Genomic DNA, 17,536 nt, shown 5'->3' with positions numbered 1-17,536 from the left:
GATTTCCTTTCCGATCCGATACTGAGTAAAATTCAGGCTGGATCGATACCAATCCGACACTTGGTGCAAATACACCCAATGTGTCTGGTAAATCTTAAAAGAATGTAATGTATTTCAAATCATAGCTTTATACAAAATCTAGCCATCAGAGTCATTTATTTATTTTAAACTGAGAAGTATATTCAGGTATTTCTTTTTACTTGTTGTTTTTACGAGTGTTTTTATGAGCACCTAAGCTACCGTGACCAAGCAATTTCCCTTGTGGATCATTAAAGTTTATATTGCTGAGCTAATAAACAAAAGAAAAAACGAACAATCATATTTGGAAATGGTGTTTCTAACAGTAAAAAATGTCTCCGTATTCTATGTTGTGGTTTAACCTGAGGTGTTTCACAAGTTTTGTTGTGTTGCTTGCCACTGTGTTCCTGTTAAGTGATTTTAGTGCATAAAGACCTGGTATCGGAGGTATCGATATTTCAGTATCGATCCGCACATTGCTATTATCTATGTAACCGTGCATCATCCTTTAATTTGTGTAAATGGAAAATAGTTCAGAGTAAACCTTCTGCAGTCTTTGGGAAAATATTTGTGTTGTTTCCACTACAAAAAGGAAAAATCCCTCCCATGGAATCAGTGCTTAATCTCTCTCTCATCTCATCAGGACCCATCTGGTTTGACAATCTCCACTGCACTGGCAAAGAGAAGACCTTGGCTCTGTGTCCGTCCAATGGGATCGGTGTTTCGGACTGCAAACACAGTGAAGATGTAGGCGTGGTGTGCAGTGACAAGAGGATCCCTGGGTTCAAGTTTGTCAACACGTTGCCCAACCATGTGGAGGTAAAAAAAAATTCTCTACGTACACCCTTTGGGGTCTCATGGCATCTTGTTTGTAGACTCTACCCAAAACACATTTGTTGGCTGACACCTTGCTGGCTTGCATGATGGCAGCTGGCCTTTACGATCAGTTTTTCTTGTAAGTATTTTGTGTAACACTGCTTGTCTCATAAGCCCTCTTCAGGTAAGGGATTTTTGTCAATCCGATGTAGGTGTATGTTACTATTTAGACAGATTTGACTAAAACATCTTAAAGCATAGCAGATTTTAACGACAAATTAAATCAAAATCAATTAATTTGTCATTTATCAGTTATCAGGATGCAGGTCACATTCATTTAATTCAGTACATCATTGGGATTTATTGTTGTATCTGGTGACAGTAAAATAAAGGGTTGTTCTCTCATAGTTGTAGACTCCTGCACTAGAATCCAACTACAAAACATCCAAATGAAGTATTCTATGAATAAAGCCCTAATGCCACTTATCTTCTACGCTAGCTGACTAGCTTCATGCTGCCCCTCAGTTTAGCCTCTGTTAGAAACAAGCCTGTTTTCTCTAAAGCCGCCCAAATGAGAGCCCTCCCTGTTCTGATTGGACAGCCTCCAAAAGTCAACAGCCCATACTGTTTCAGGCCTGAGACTCATGTAAAAGATGCAAGTGGACAACACCAGTGAGGTGGCACTGTGAATAAGATGTCTGAATTCTCAACCTTTGACTGGGAGCATATTGACCTGGTGCATTCAAATCTGATTCTGGAATTTCGATCATGTATGTTAAATCGTTAAAAAATCACAATCTCGATTCACACATATGCATGATCTCATTTCGAAACACAACGATTCTTAAGCATTTTATTTCACGAGTGGCGTCACAAACAATCAAAGCCCCTAAAGGCAGCACTGCCGCCAACTCCTCCCTTGACCTATGGCGTCTTTACAACACGTGATTCCGTCAGTGGAGGAAGCCTGCCTGCAGTTGAGTGTGTGGAAACAGTGAGGGAGAAAATCAGAGAGAAGTCAGCGGTAAAGAGAGTTAAATGGATGGCGAAGAAACCCCAGGTGGTAGTCTCAAAAACGTATGCTCCACATTCTAAGGAAATAGTTAGTCTATTTGAATGAATATTTGAAAGTTTTTTTTTTTTTTGTTCATCAGTACACATTTTGTAAAAAAAAAAAAAACAAAAAAAAAAAAAACGTTTCCTAATAAATCGTGATCTCAATTCTAAGCAAAAAAATCGTGATTCACATTTTTTCCAGAATCGTGCAGCCCTAATGTATATCACAGGCTCTTATTGTAAATGTCAGTAAACCCCATAAAAAGCTGGGCAACTTGTAAAAGTCACATTTACTAAATGGCGAAAGTCAAAATCCAATACCCCAATTTGTATTGTAAGCTTTATGTAAGTGAACCCCAAACTAACCCCTGCCCAGGATCATCCAGCTTTTCTTCCAGACTTGAGGAAACCCATCAGGACTCAGCAAAGAACATATAGTTGATATACGTATAGTTTCCCTTTAGTTAATAAATCATTTTTGGTGTTTCGCTGGAAACGACTCTGTCCACTAAACGTCAATATCCCATCTAAACTGTCTCCCTCTTAATAATAGGCCTTCCTAAATAGCCTGTGGTAAAAGTAAAGCGTGTCAGCGAAAGTAAAACTGGTCATTTTTAGGTGTTTCTCTCGTAACTGTCGAGAGTTGTCTGGCCGTACCTTTAAAGACCCCGCTGAACATTTCTTTGTGGGCCAGCCAATAAGCTCTGAGCTAATTGCCACCACAAGCAGAATGTTATCTTACTGCTCACCATGCAGGCCTCATGAATCCACATTCCAATGTTATGAGCAAACTGCAGACCAGTTTTACTCCTTGCCTCTGTCTTTTCTTCTGACCCACTCCTCTGGGTTTTTGGAGAGTTTAAAAACTAATATAAATGTTTTTATAATGCCCTCAAAACCAGCTCAGTAGAGGTTTTCTTCTTGTTTCCAGAAGCAACAGGCTAAATTTGCAGATTATTATATTTGGCTTAGATTACTCTGAGCTCATGTGGTGTCCTCTCTCTGATTTGTCAAAGTGGCTACAATAACACTTTTTATAATAAAGTATCAAAAACAGTGAGTGCTTTAACCTTTTTTAGCTGTTGGCCCTCCCACCTTTTACTATTGAGGTTTCCCTGCTTGATATAGGTAATGGTTAAGCTATTGGCCTACTGGACTCTACTTGCTCCAGTTGAGCAAAACAGCTGCTCTCTGGTCAACATAGTGGAACATTTAGCAGCTTCAGTGCAAGATATTTCCCTCAGGAGCTGGTAGAGTCATCAGCTAAATAAGAGAGAATATTGGACTGAAATGAACATGGTGGACTCCAGATATTGCTCTGTGCCTTCTGAATGTGCATTTGTCATAATAACTTTCAAGAGGCAAAAAAAAGCCAGTTGTTGTTGGTTTGAAATCAGCAATGTAACCTTCGGTCAAAGATTACTTTGCTGATTGTATACAACGCTATCGTACCTTTGTAAAGTCAACAATATCAGATTATGTGTCAAAACTTGGTGTCTTCGATAGTGGCCAATAAAGGCTAAAGCGTATTGCCTCAGGATTAGTAGCTAAATAAGTAGCAAGCTAGCTAGCTAAGTATCTAGATAGATAGATAGGTTCCACGTTGTGGGCCCTACTGCACTAGTGACTCCCTCACAGTCAATAAACTTCACATTTGCAGTATAGCTATTAAAATTTAAATATCTAACCACTACATTAACAGCTACATACATAATAGAAAGAGTGACACTGGTGTTCATTGCAGCTGAGTGTCTCTTTCAACAGTCACTAGTTGTAATGGCTGGTGGTTCTGAGAGTGAATTCTGGGAAAAATTAGCTACAGCAAGGCTGAGTAGCAGTATAATAGCCAGGTTACTAAATGGATCTATAAGTGAGGGTTACATCTCACTGCATGTTTCGTTTTTTTTTTTTTTTATTATTCTGAAACTGTAACTCAGCTTCAGTAAATTTCTGTCTTCTGGAAGTCTTCTTCAAGTGGCACCTCTTGAGGGCATTTATCAGGCTTTAGACAGCTCCGCTTTGAGACAAAAAAAAGGCTTTATGCAACTTTTTTTCCACATACGCGCTAGTGCTCCCCACGACCTGGAAACACACTTTGATGTGTAAAATCAGTCCCTTTTCATGCTGCATTGTGGGAGAAGGTACATCCAACTGACTTCCCGTGCAGGGGTTTACACGGACAAAAGGTACAGATTATCATTCTCCGGAGAGTGCAGCGGGAGAAGTCTAGACGTCTGGAGTCAGGCTATGGTAGCAGCTGGGGGAAAAAAAACTTTCCATTCACTAAAAAAAAAAAGTTACATGGGCCCCCAGCATGTAAGACAGCCCACCAGGAGCCCGACTCTGCCAATGTGCCTGGCCTTATCATTTGGTGACTCATCCAGGCAGGCACACTCTGGTGGGTAATGGCACAGCAATGATGACGTGGTCCTGGGGGTGTTGTGGTAAAAGATGATTAGTAGGCTGCATGTAGAGGCACCTCAGCCTTCTCAGGTGATGGTGAGCTCATTACAATGGCAGTGCCAAAAATCTGCAGAGGAAATGTCCTGAGAGTGAGCTAAGACAGAGGTGAAACACGACCCTTTGCACGCACGTGTCGCAAACCTTTGACATCTGTCCTCGGATTCTCCTGCGAGTGTGTGCTCGCTCTGTCTTCTCACATTGTTGAATAAAATGAGAGGTGTTGAAATTTGAGCTCTGTAATTTTTTTTAGGGACCTGAACAAAATGAACCTCACATTCCACGAATTAGTTCTTTTGTGTTCGGGGGTTTACATGGATTCCAGCAGCTTTATATTTAGCATTGTGTCTCAGTCAGCTGGTAAACAACACAGAGTGACAGCCAGAGTTCAGTTCTATGTCTCTGGAAAATGTACCGCGACATCTCTACAGCATTTATTTATATATTCCTGTCTGGCTTTGCGGACTGTCTGCTGCATTTCAGTTTATGCAGAAGTGGCTGCAGAGGATGTCTGAGGTCTGGCCTGTGATCATACTCATGCATCTCATTCCAATTCAAACCAATCTCAACATTATAGAATTTCAGGGGTTATGAAATGTAATTTTTGGCAGCGTTCGTTCAGCCCTCCCTCATTTATCCAAATTAGATGAAAAGTGATGCAGTCAAACAGTCTTAGCCTCATTTATTAAAGACGGCTCTCAGAAATGGACAAAACCAGCAGTTACAAATATTTTTAGCTGTTGGAATTTATAGGGAAATGTTAAAATGTGAAGACGTGCTGCACAAAGGAGCAGAGTAGAGCTGTCTGTGATCAGTGTAGAATGTGCAGATTAAAATACTAACCAATTAGGACTCACTGTTGTAATTACTGTAATTGTTGCAATTATTGTGACCATTTTCTTAAAAGTGAGAGATAATATGTTGTAATGTTGGCTTTTAAGGCTTTTATGACATCATACAGTTCTGTAGGCACAATGAGAAAACAGTGGTAAAAGGGCAATATGTTAATGTGCTTGATGTATGTTATTACACAAATAGCAATGGTGTGTTGATCTTAAATTTTGTGAGCCTGTTCTTGTTGCATTTCTGGCCTGCTTTTTGCTGCCATCAAGGAGTGTCATTGCTATGGGGTGGGGGTGTCTGGTCTGGTCTAGGTGGGTGCTACATGTCTGAGTAACATCCACATTAATGTCATGTCCAAAAGTTTCCCAGCTGAACACTAAATTGTCACAAGATGGTCAATGTTATTTACCTGTCAGTGGTTTTAATGTTGTGGATGATTGGTATCTTGGGTATTTGTACTATCATTGATAAACCAAAGCTTTAGTCACTCTGCTCCAGTCACCCTTATTTTAAGTGCACTTCCATAGTGGATTTTAACAACATAACTAAATACAGAAATGAGCTGCTGTGCTTAGTGGAGCGTTAGTTTGTTCTAGCAGCCATCGTCAGATTGTTTCTCAAACCAAACCAGAGCTAATAGGAGAATGAATATTGGACTCACATCAATCTTAATGAGCAAAAACAGATGGCTCAAATGAATACTAATATCAAACCACACTGCTTGGTGTGTAAATGTGTAGCTGTTTTCTGACAGGTTAGCTACGTTGACTTTGTCATGGCATAATAGGTCAGGATTTAATTTTATGAAACTGCACTAAAATTACCAAAAATAAATTGATAATTTTTTGAATAAATAAACTTGCATTGTGACGGACTATGTGCAGTTTTATTTGTGTGCATAAATGCAAAAATGAATATGGATTTAGTTCATATTTGTAATTCTTATGTGGTGTGTGCTTTCTAAGATTGCATAGACCTCATATCTAATGCATTAAGACAACTTGTGAATGCCCTCGTCAGTGGCCCTTCATGAAGAACTGGCATGGCAGCGGTAGCTCACTGCGAAGTTTAGATGGATGATGGCGGTGATGAGACGCCTGAAGGCCACTCTGCTTTGCTCAGTTCACTCCTGTTAGCCTGCTCTCTTGTTATGACAAATCTTCTGTGGACGTTGTGCTACTACATGCAGGGATGAAATCTGATCTGGATTCATGGAACCAAAGCGTTTCTCCTGCTTTCTTTTCCTCTTTTACTGCGGCTTTACCCCTCTCTCTCGGTTGCTCTCTTTCTCATAAGTAGATTACAAGCAGCTATGAAGTCACCCCAAGCGGAGTTTACAACTCCTATTTTCCCCTCTTTAGTCATTTTTTCCCTCTGAAACTTTAAGGTCAAATCTTCCACTTTCCTCCCTTTAAACCTCCAACCACGTCTTGATAGGGCGCCATCAATTTCCATGTCAGCCCCCTCAGCAGGTTTGCACTGCGGATTAATAAATGGCCGCCCTTTGTGCCACAGTCACTTGAACAACTTCATTATTTTGTTCACAGAGCTGGTAAGATGTTTCCGCAGCTACGTAAAAGTTTTCACCCCGAGGCTTCACATTCCCATAGTGCATTGCAGGCGGATGTTTGGCCTCTGGAGATTCTAAAATTAAGCTGACTTCAATGTCAATTGAGAATCTCGCTCCGAGGAGAGGTTGCTTTCACGGAAAAAAAAAAATAAAGTGCACATTTTTATGTGCACAGATAGGAAGAAACCCATTTATTAGTCCCGACAAACGTTCGTCTGCGTAGGAAGTAATGCCTTTGATTATTCTGACTCTTCTGATGTTCGCATAGTCTTGCAAAATAAATTTATCAAATTTCAGATGTTGACTGAGGCACACAACGGTTTAATTAGTCTGGCAGTTTTCTCCACAGCTGTTCATCTTTACTCTTGTCTGACACAAAGTTATCAAAAGTTATTATTGCTGTTGGAAGTAGTTTTCCAATGAAACAATCGCAATTGTCATAGTATATGATCTTTACCTGACAGAGTAAAGCATCATTACATATATACACATATATATGTATATATTACATATATACATATATATAATATAGTAGTTTGACAAATATGTGTATATGTGAAAGTAGAAGTAAAATATACAGAAAATAACCACAAATCTCTGGAACCAACATCTCATTCACAGCTGAGTAAAATTGTTTTGAAACTGCAATATCTCTAAATGAAATGACACTGAATCGAAATGAATCAGATCAGGACCTTGTGATCAGGATCGCAGCAGTTCAGGAAATCGGTAGCAACACCCAGGCAAAGTTAAATCTGGTTTCAAAAGATCTCAGTGTAGCCAGCTGAGACAATGAAACGACTTCTCTGTGTCTTTCATGACAGTCGGGCTTTTTTGTAGCGTCGTTCTACCTCAAGGACCAGCTGGGAGTGCGCAAAGCTTTGTGTTTTAAGAAAAATACAAAAGCGGTTCAGATTTATTACTGCATTCTACAATGGCTGTTGTGTATCCAACAGGAACGTCACTCTGCAAACCTGGTCAACTCAGACATTTTTGATTCATTTTGCTGTCCACTGAAAACAATGCTGAGAACCTTTATTCTAAAATCACAAGATGAGACAGTGTCCCACCAGCCGTCTCTCTGTACCCTACAATCACTCCCAAGTGTGTCTTTATTTTCCACATGTTTTGATGTCTCTTTAATGCCTTATAAAAGGACTTAATTTCCATTCAATCATTGTTTTTTTTTTATGATTTACTCTACGGCTTAGCTCAGTCGTCATGATTGTGAAACATCTGTTTCCAGTTTGGTAACAAAGGAGCTCTTCAGATGGATTTTAAAGGAGGAACTGCACACTGCGACTCAACATCCCCGGCATTCTGTAAACACTAATGGCAAAAAAACACGTAATCCTCAATTTGTGCCACAGCTGGTGCACTATCAATTCTGATATCTGTTTTTTTTTTCTCTTCAAGTCTGAACAGTGGCTTGTAAAACAGCTGACAACAAAGAGATGCCTGAAAAAGTATTACAGGCTGTCTAGAATTCTCAGAAGATGCGCAGCTAAATCACACTCTATATGAACCAAGTGTTTACTATTTTGCTTTGGACTGGATTTCTGCTGGCAGCGTTGTTGAAGACAGCTATTGGGACCATTTGTTTCTAAGCTGTGTGCACTTTATTATTGCTGGCAAATGTAGTCTTCCCTGTGGACTGTAGAGGACTCACGTACTATAGCACGTGCTTCCTCTATAGTCACCCAGAAGATCTACTTTGCCAATTAACCATCAAATGAAATATTATGACATTCTGGATTGGACACGTTCAAGTTTAACAGCCGGATTGCTCAAGCAAATCCTCAAACACCCTGTCACCAGTACATAGTTCATCAAGACAACTGTCAGAAAGATCTCTGGCCAAACTGTTTTTTAAAAGCTTCCTTTCAAGTAGTGTAGCCAAAGCCAAAAGTTGCCATTTTGTAGCTGTTCTGTAGAGTATTAGTAGGAGAACAGAAAGTAAAAGGTTTCAAGTATTCCAGAATGGAAGCATACCATTGTTTGCATTTACAAAACCTAAAAACATATAAAAACTAACAACTAAAGGTTAACTTTAGTTGTAGAAGCAATGAACAATGTGGATTTTGCTCACCGTGTTTAGCACATCACAGATTAACAATCAAGGGTTTTATTACTAAAGTAAGACAAGACGAAAACATCATGGAATTATGCGTGTTCCTCCTCTCCCTCTGAGTCTGGTCAGCTAATGATAGTGTCTTTAAAGTAACAAAGGAATCTTGGGAAATGAAAGGATATCTAAATTGTATGCTTGTAATTGCAACTTGTGGCCACAGTAAGTGCTGTTCAGCAATAGTTAGAGGGGCACAATTAGCTCTAATCATCTGAACACAAACTCATATAAACTTTGATATAGTTTAATACATCCACAGTGTATAGTCTTTTACTTGTCTTGGATTTGTAAATGAAAATACATTTAGAGTTAGATTTAAACCTCTTGCTAATCTTTTATTTTTTATTTTTTTTTTTTTAAGTTAAAGCATCTTAAATGTCATGGTAACATGTTTTTTAAATAAATATGCAGTGCAATGCAAAGCAGTAGAGATTGGCAGAGGTTGGCTGGTTGCCGCTATTACACGCACCAACTATCAAGCAGGCTCTTGGGAAATGATGAGATAGTTCTGTGCTGAGCAGTGTGTCTAAAAAGATATTACCCTCTTTTCCTTTCCATTTCTACAGTGATGTTCCACGACAGCAGCAGAAAGGAAATAATAGTTTGAGAAAGGCCTTTCTTTGTACACATAAAATAACATTTTCTTTTATTTCAAATATACAATTTGAAATACTGTAGATAATCAATAGTACCACCTGAATGGAGCCTTTGTGAATCAGGCCTGACTTGCAACAAATAGAGCCCTCTCTACCTTTCCTGTACAGCTCATCATACTAATGGCTTTTCCATCTGCACCACTTTTCCTCTTGAACAAGCAAAGACTCAGGAAAGGCCCTATTCCCCAGAGTGCACCGAAACAAGGTGCACATGTTAAAAGTCTTTTCACTTCTGCAGTCAAGTAGTCATGTTTTTGTCGGCGAGCATACACGTGAGGGCGGTCTGAACTCCAAACAGGAAATGAATTAGGACAAATTAAAGGAATGGGAAGGGATTGTGCAGGGGGAGGCGGGGACATGAACCAGCCGAGGAATTGACTGAGAGTTGGGTCTCTCGTCCTGAACTCAAAACACAGCTGTTTTTCAGCTCCATCTTTGTTTCTGTGTTTGTTTCAGAGGCTCAGTTTGTTAACTCGAGTGGCGCCGTGTACATAGCTACCTTTGTCAGCGACTCGATGTCTTGTTTAGTCAGGTTGCATTTACTCGCTCGACTGATTCACAGCGTTTGGCTGTGACTTGTTTATATTGCATGCTGGCAAGCCAGTCTTGTACTGTATACTCAGTACATCCAGACAAGGTCACCACATTTCCAGTCATTATCGTGTTCCGTGATTTCAGCTTTCATGCACTTTTATAACTTCTGCAGCCCGAGGCTCATTGACTCAGACCAGAGTGATTAATGTGGTTATCTTTGAGAGAAAATAGCAGAGGATAGAAAGACTGGGGATTTGTACGTTTCCCTCTGGTGGCATCTGCCCTCCCCAGGAGCCAAATCCCAGCAGAGGAAACCCTTCTCTCTCATTATTTGATGTCTAGCTTCTGCTTAGCTGTATACGAGTGTGTATTTGGCCCATCTGTTGAGCAACGCAACATATTCCCCCCGCAGCCAGACCAAGCTCCATCTCCTCAGCCTGCACTGTCACGTAGCACAAGAATGTTGGTTTGGTTTTTGGGAGAGCAAGATGTTTACTTAAAAAAAAAAAAGGAAAGACTAGGAGCTGATTTTAGGTCTGATACCTCACACTGCCTGTGAGGTATCAGACCACTGGCTGAGTTCTGCTCAGAGGATACTTTGATAGTAATGAAATGTGCCGACTGTGTTTTATATACCATATGTGGCAATTATTGTTACATAAAGCCAGCAGGTGTGAAATGCTACTGTAGGGATATTTCTAGGATTCTGATATCATCATTGCTAAAGGGGGGAGTCGAGGTACAGGTAACTTTGGCTTGTAAAAGCAAAACCTTTAAAGACACCAGCACAAAACCACTTTCGTCCTAGCAATATTCAGTTCTCCAAGGCCTGCTCGGCTCAGTCTGGCGAGGCGTTTGGAAAAAAATGGCAGTTCCTTAATTGCCTCTCACGGCCTGTATACTCACAACAAACAAACTGCTGTGTTAGTGCATTTTTCCAGAGTCAGACTAAAAGGTGTTGCAGGTTTTATCATGGAAACCCTTTGATACCTTTGGCTTCTGAAGGTGCCAAATAGTTGCAGGACAGATGGTCATGCTGTTCAGCATTAAGAAGGAAATTCATTGTAAAAATGGTTGCGCAATCTGGATTTACACAAAGCACTGACAGGGCTGAGGGGCTGGTGTTTTTGGCTGCACGTTACATAACATGAAAGGCAGCTCTTAGACAGAAGTGATGCATGGCCCGTTTACATCACACCAGACTACAGAGGTCCATCTTGCAAGAGAATGAAAACGCAGTGTTCTTTTTGGCCCGTGTGCAAAGGTGTTTTCTGAAATGAACACGTCGACATGTAAATGAAATGGACAAAATTACATAAATAACCTTTTCTTCAAATAACGCACTGTAACTGACTGGAGATCTGTAACTGAAGCTAGCTGATGCCTGGCTCGTGTCACAGTCAAAAGTGATGTTAAGAAACAGCAATTCAGGGAACCGTGGACGTCAAGACAGGATTTGGAATACCAAGGAAACTAAATCCAACAAAAAGCTCCCATAGGACTGCAAAGGAGATGCAGCAGGGTTGAACCAAAGTTTGGTGGTTCACTGTTCCACTGTGCAGCTCTGATCCATAGATAGAGTTACTGAAAAGGGTCATTAGGAAACCTTGCCTTTCTCCTCACACAAGTCAACATCTGACATCTGCAGGGGAGAATCTGAATACGCCAGAGTGCTTCCAGCTCTTTGAACAACGTACGTGTTTATATGCGCATTAGTATTATGATTGTTAGGTAAGTTTTTGAGTACTCTGGTTTTGTATTCCACATGTAAATCTATTTCTGGCTTCAAAAACCTGGAGGAAGTTTTATCTTGATTTTGAGAAACCTACTTCTTAAATTACTGTACACTACAGTATGTTTCCTGATTCCTTGGATACATACTGGTGCTCCATGTCCATTGTACTTTAGAGCGGGTCTCCCTTCCAGACAGGAAGTTGGATCACCCAGTCAGCCTGCCTGAGTCAAATGTCTGCATCACAAGTTGTTCAGATTTCTAGGTGTTTGTATGGAGTCCAAACCTTTGCACATGCCACAAGTATACAGTAGATGGTATCCAGGGGGCTTGTATTTCCTTTTTTTCGCTTCAAAAGTCTACAGAATATGAGATTTGGCCATGGGCTACATCTTTAGCATATAGCTACATGTTTTCTTGACATTTCTCATTGTATTCTCGACAGAACCTTGACATTCAAGTGGAAGATGTGCGCATACGAGCCATCCTGTCGTCGTACCGTAAGCGGATCCCTGTCACAGAGGGCTATGTGGAGGTCAAGGACGGGGGCAAATGGAAGCAGATATGTAATGCAGAGTGGACCCAGTTTAACAGCAGAGTCATCTGTGGCATGTTTGGCTTCCCCGGGGAGAGGAAGTACAATGCCAGAGTCTACAAGTGAGTATGTGTGGTCCTGGGTAGATCAAAGATCCAACCTTGGATGATGGCTTTTATTCAGTATTGTCCACTCATGTAGAAATGTATGGTGTTATTCAGTAATTCAGAATAGTGTGGTCTCCAGCTCAGTGCTGCGACTCAGTGGTTTGGACAGCGGCAAAATCTGCTCCAGGGGAAGTTGGCAGATGGCAACCTCTGATCTATTTTCTCCAGTTTCTTTACCACAAATTGGTGATTACATGTTATGCATACACCCCTGGTGCCTCAGATGGATGCAAAGACATAAAATTATATACAATCCAGATAGGTTTCCTGAGAAGCACTCACCCATGACTACAATATTCAGCAGTTCTGGTTCTGGTCAAAAAGTTGAATGTAGCTACACCAGCCTGGAAGAGAGGCTTAGTTAATTGAAATACTGCTACAGTAATACATGTGAGATAAATTATTATCAAGACAGATATTTCTTGTTATTCAGTTTTATGCTCTGGTCTGGGACACTGACTCGCAAAAATGCAGTTTGGGGTCCCTACAACTCCTTTGAGAAGTACACTGAGTGCTAAAAGCAATGTCTTCATGTGAGATATGTATACCAGCTGTTACCAGTCTGGGAAAAAGGTCTGAAACACAAATAATTCTCCAGTAAACCTATAACAAAGAAAAAAATTAGATGTACAAAATCTGGGGTTGGTCATTAGTATTTTTTTTCCATACTCTTTTTCAATTCTGCATGATGTACGCCAGATGTAGCAGCCACATTTACCAAAAAATAGTCTTTTCTGCAATTTAAGTGACACATAATAAAACTGTTTTTGTGTCTTTAAAAGTCTGGATTCTGGGACTCTGGGGTGGATTCCTTCTTAGCATGGTTGATAATCCAGTCTTGGTCAGCAGCCCACGCTGAAAGGACCTCATGTCATTTCAGTGACCTGACACAGGGATGTCAGATTCAGTTGTATACATGATTCCAATCTATGGTGCTTTACTTTTCCCATCTCAAGCTAACACTCCAAACACGATACTTCACACTCTCCAGGGCCCTGACCTAGATTAGCTTGCCATAACCACCCAGTGGAACTTTCATCAAGTGCTGAAAAACGTCCTTCAAGGCCCCCCTTGCAGTCAACCGACTTCAATCTGAGGCTACAAATCCAATAGCATTAGTCATATTTCTCTTCTTTTTCCCAGTCTTTACTCTGAATGTGAACCTCTTGAGTGCATGCACACGTGTTCCAGCCTGAATCTGATCCTTAGTATATCTCACCATCAAAAGCTACAGACAGCAGTTAGCGAATGGTAACATCACACATGAGCCCTGAACTTTTGACTTGCAAAGAAGATGCCTACATGTGTTCTCATCACATACTGCAAATCTGATCATGTAACAGTTCACTGCATCACAGTAAATGACAGAAAACCACCGAAGCCTCACCTTTAATATGGTTCAAGTGATAAGAATAACAAATAATAGGAAATTAAAATACATTTGAATAAGCGGGAATCTAGCACATGTGCCATAAATTCTTGACATCACATGCTCTCGCACATTGAAACCACACCTGACTCATGTGTATGTAGCGTCAGTGCATTCCTCAAAGCTGGCGTAATGCTTCGGGATCTAAATCTTGCCTACATGAAGAAGCTTCCAGCCCAATAGCCACAGGTTAATCATGGAGTACCATTAAACTTCCAGTACTCCTGGTAACCTTGAATTTACTGTCTGTCTGGGCTGGAAGTCTCTGCTGCTTTAGGTAACCACAGCAGTGCACGGCGGCTCCCCAACTTTCCATCTACGTGTCAGTCTGCACTCCTTTCAGCCCCATGAAACTTGCAGTGTGTTTTTACAGGCTGCTGGTGACACAGAGCCAAGAGCTGCCACAGTTTCATAATTCTGAGTTTGGTCTTTGTTCCGGCCCCCGTGCAGCTCCTGGTTTGCCTTTATCTAAAGCCATTTTGAGATTTCATAAGATCCTTATGAAATCCTAGAGATTTGCAATGATTACTAAGTTGGAGATTTTCTGTGTCAACTTTCAAAATTACAGCTGTTCAGTATAATCAATATTAATCATGTCTAAAAGCTGTTGAAATAGTAAAATAGATAAAAGGAAATGTAATGTTGTGGTGGACTTTTTTTGTCTGTGATACTAACTCTAATATGTAGTTTTAAATCCATAGTCCAGCGATTCTCTACTGCAGACAGAATTAAAAAGAAGAAAGGTTGCATTACCAGTGCAGGAGCTTCTCCACTACCACTACAATTCCATTTTCCCTGATTTCACCAGAGGAACCTTGGTCCAAATAGTGTCCCAGCTATATATTCTCATGCTCTAAACCCGTGCTGGAGGCTATCTCAAGCCAACGCCCACTGCCCTAAGACCACTACTTTAATCATAATCTTTTAACATTTTAAGATTATTTATATTTACCAGGACAGGAGATGGCAGAGCCAGTCCTCGAACATTAGCTCTGGATGGCTTCCAGTCTTTAGCCTCCCTCCTGCCAGCTCCCAAATTTAAAGCAAATGCTGCATTTCCCGTGTTAATCTGGTTTATCATGTGCACCTCAGACACCGTACACATGGCTTTCTCCAAATGGGCTCATTAAATATACAACATGAGCTCATCAACCCATATTATTTAGCGTCATATAGAAAACCGCAGACTTTTCACCTTGTTATGAGCTATAGAAAGTTTAAGGGTATTGGTCAAGTGGATTAGTGTAGATTAGTTTACAAAACCCAATTTATCTCATATCATCTATAACAAAGCCTCCCTCCTCCATCATGTGGCCCTTCTTTGTGATTTTCCTGTCTTGTCTTGTGTGTTGCTTCGTATTTTGCTGTGCAAATTTTGTAACATAGAGAAAACCTGAGAAATGGCAGTGTTGTTCCATCACAGGACTTAACAAGTTATTTGAGCCTCTTTCCGAATAAAACTATGGATTAGGACGGCTTTATTTCAATGGAATCTATTAGTAGTTGATATACTGAGCTCATCCACCCAAGATTTAATAAATTCCTTTTCTTTTCCGCCACCTGTCTAGGATGTTTGCCCGCAGGAGAAAGCCAACATATTGGGACTATTCTGTTAACTGCACTGGCAATGAAGCCCATTTGTCCAGCTGTAAACTGGGCCAGACTACAACGCTGAAGTCAAATGAGACCTGTGCTGGAGGATTGCCTGTGGTGGTGAGCTGTGTGCCTGGTAGAGCCTTCGCCCCGACGCCCATGACGGGATTTAGGAAGGCCTTCCGACAAGAGGTAACTGACACTGCGCACAAAACTGACATAGAAAATAGCTGCACGGGTTCATCTCAGTTCACTGGCTCTGGGTGGGTGCACAAATTGTTTTGGTTGGATGAAAAGCCAGCAGTTACTCTGGGTACTCAGTGTCACTTGGTGAACTGCAGCTGTAGCTGCTTTGGAAATGTCTTCAGCAAAATGAATTAGTAGCAGCTTGGGGTTTCAGAGATGACATGAATGTAGTAAAATTCTTGGAGGACAAAAATGGAAAGCAACACCAATGTCAGCTAACTTTTGTGTAGGTTCCAGATTCAGTGAAGCTTTGTTATTATCTGTATTATTATTATTATTTTTTTTACATGTTTTCATATATTTTATATTTTTCATATATTCACTAGGAAATGGCTACAGCTCAAACTAGCCTTCAAAATGAACACCGTGCACCTGATAACTGAAAGCTCGGGCTGACTTCATGAATTCTAAATGTAATTTACAGAGTATGATTGCTGTTTCCCAAAGGTGTGATTCATTCTCTGTTCAGAAGGGAGAATCCAGGATGGAAAATGTGATCTCTGTCTTTCTGACACGTTTTCCGCAATGCTTTTTGCCTTGCAGCACTCACAGCCGAGAAGACACCGAGTTTATTTACAGGATTCAAAGGTGCCCTGCGGACTTTCATGGGTCTACATTCAGTGCTACTCTTAGAGGTCAAACAAACACATTGAACGTGCAAAACACTTGCAAAACAAATTTGTTTTAAACCTCTGTGTACAATTAAGGGGATAAAATCATCCCTGACCAAAGACTTTTCAGACCAAAATAGGTGGTTGCCAAAATCCCTTTAACCATTTAACACAGCTGTTGACATGGGAAAGGCCACATTCCAAAATAACTGCAGCACATTTAATGTCTTTTCAAGTGTAAGCTAACATTGTTGGCTTCATCATTGTGGCTCTGAGACAGAGGTGACATTTACTTTTATACCTAATAGCATTTTTCAGACATGTTAAGGTTGCAAATATAGGCTCAGTATGTGCTTGACATTTTGCATCTCACATGAACTACTAGCATATAACTACTAGGTGGTGCAGAAATAAAGTCACCTGTAATGTTGCTCTCTGATTTCACACTAATTTTGAAAGAAAAAGGTTTCAGTTTGGTTTCAGTGCTTCAGTCTTTGAGGCAACAGATGTTTTGTCCACACTCTTTAAGTTATCCTTATTAAAATAATTGCATTGAAATAAGAATATCTAAAAAGCACTCACTTTAAGAAACTTTAACTAGAACAGTTTCTGAGTTTTCCAGTTTGTTCATATTTTTTAAATTTCCTTGTTCTAACCTCTGACCTCACCAGCGGGTAAAAGAGTGAATGTTCCTCGCCCACTCTTAAGCTTTTCAGAGGTCATGGAACTCGTTCAGTCCATAAACAACCCGTCAATAAAACCCTGCTAATATTTACAGCGCCACTAACCTGACATGGATTAATGTCTGTGTGACTTCATTCGTGTTTTGTCGTTAAGTCCAAGCTTTCATACTTTCTGTCGTGTTGCACAGCTGAGTGCAGGGCTGGTTGTAGCGTGCCTGACACCACGGCCCAAACCTTCCAGCTTGCTCAGCAGGGCTGGCTGAAAGGAATTTTATCCCAAAGCCAGATGTTTACCATTATAAACAAAAATAAAATGACTCCTCCTGCTGGATTAAATTAACATCAATAATGTTATAGGCTTTCATTTACGATCACATAAAATATCTTGGTACTTGTTACTTGTTACATTTATTGCCACTTCTAGGTTCCTCCTACAATTTACATTCCTAAGACGTGTTA

General features: G+C 40.4%; 1 protein-coding gene across 1 annotated transcript in view; it reads left to right on the top strand.

Moving 5' to 3' along the window:
* loxl2b (lysyl oxidase-like 2b) overlaps window positions 1-17,536 on the top strand; it is a 33,762-nt gene that overhangs the window by 3,147 nt on the left and 13,079 nt on the right. The window contains exons 3-5 of the mRNA XM_047592105.1: window positions 662-837; window positions 12,259-12,470; window positions 15,513-15,729. Coding sequence (XP_047448061.1) covers window positions 662-837; window positions 12,259-12,470; window positions 15,513-15,729 — 605 coding nt within the window. The remainder of the gene's footprint in view (window positions 1-661; window positions 838-12,258; window positions 12,471-15,512; window positions 15,730-17,536) is intronic.

This window comes from Mugil cephalus, chromosome 8, assembly GCF_022458985.1.
Source record: "Mugil cephalus isolate CIBA_MC_2020 chromosome 8, CIBA_Mcephalus_1.1, whole genome shotgun sequence".
Classification (NCBI taxonomy): Eukaryota; Metazoa; Chordata; class Actinopteri; order Mugiliformes; family Mugilidae; genus Mugil; species Mugil cephalus.
Note: the sequence above shows the minus strand (reverse complement) of the source record. Positions and strands in the feature narration are given on the sequence as shown.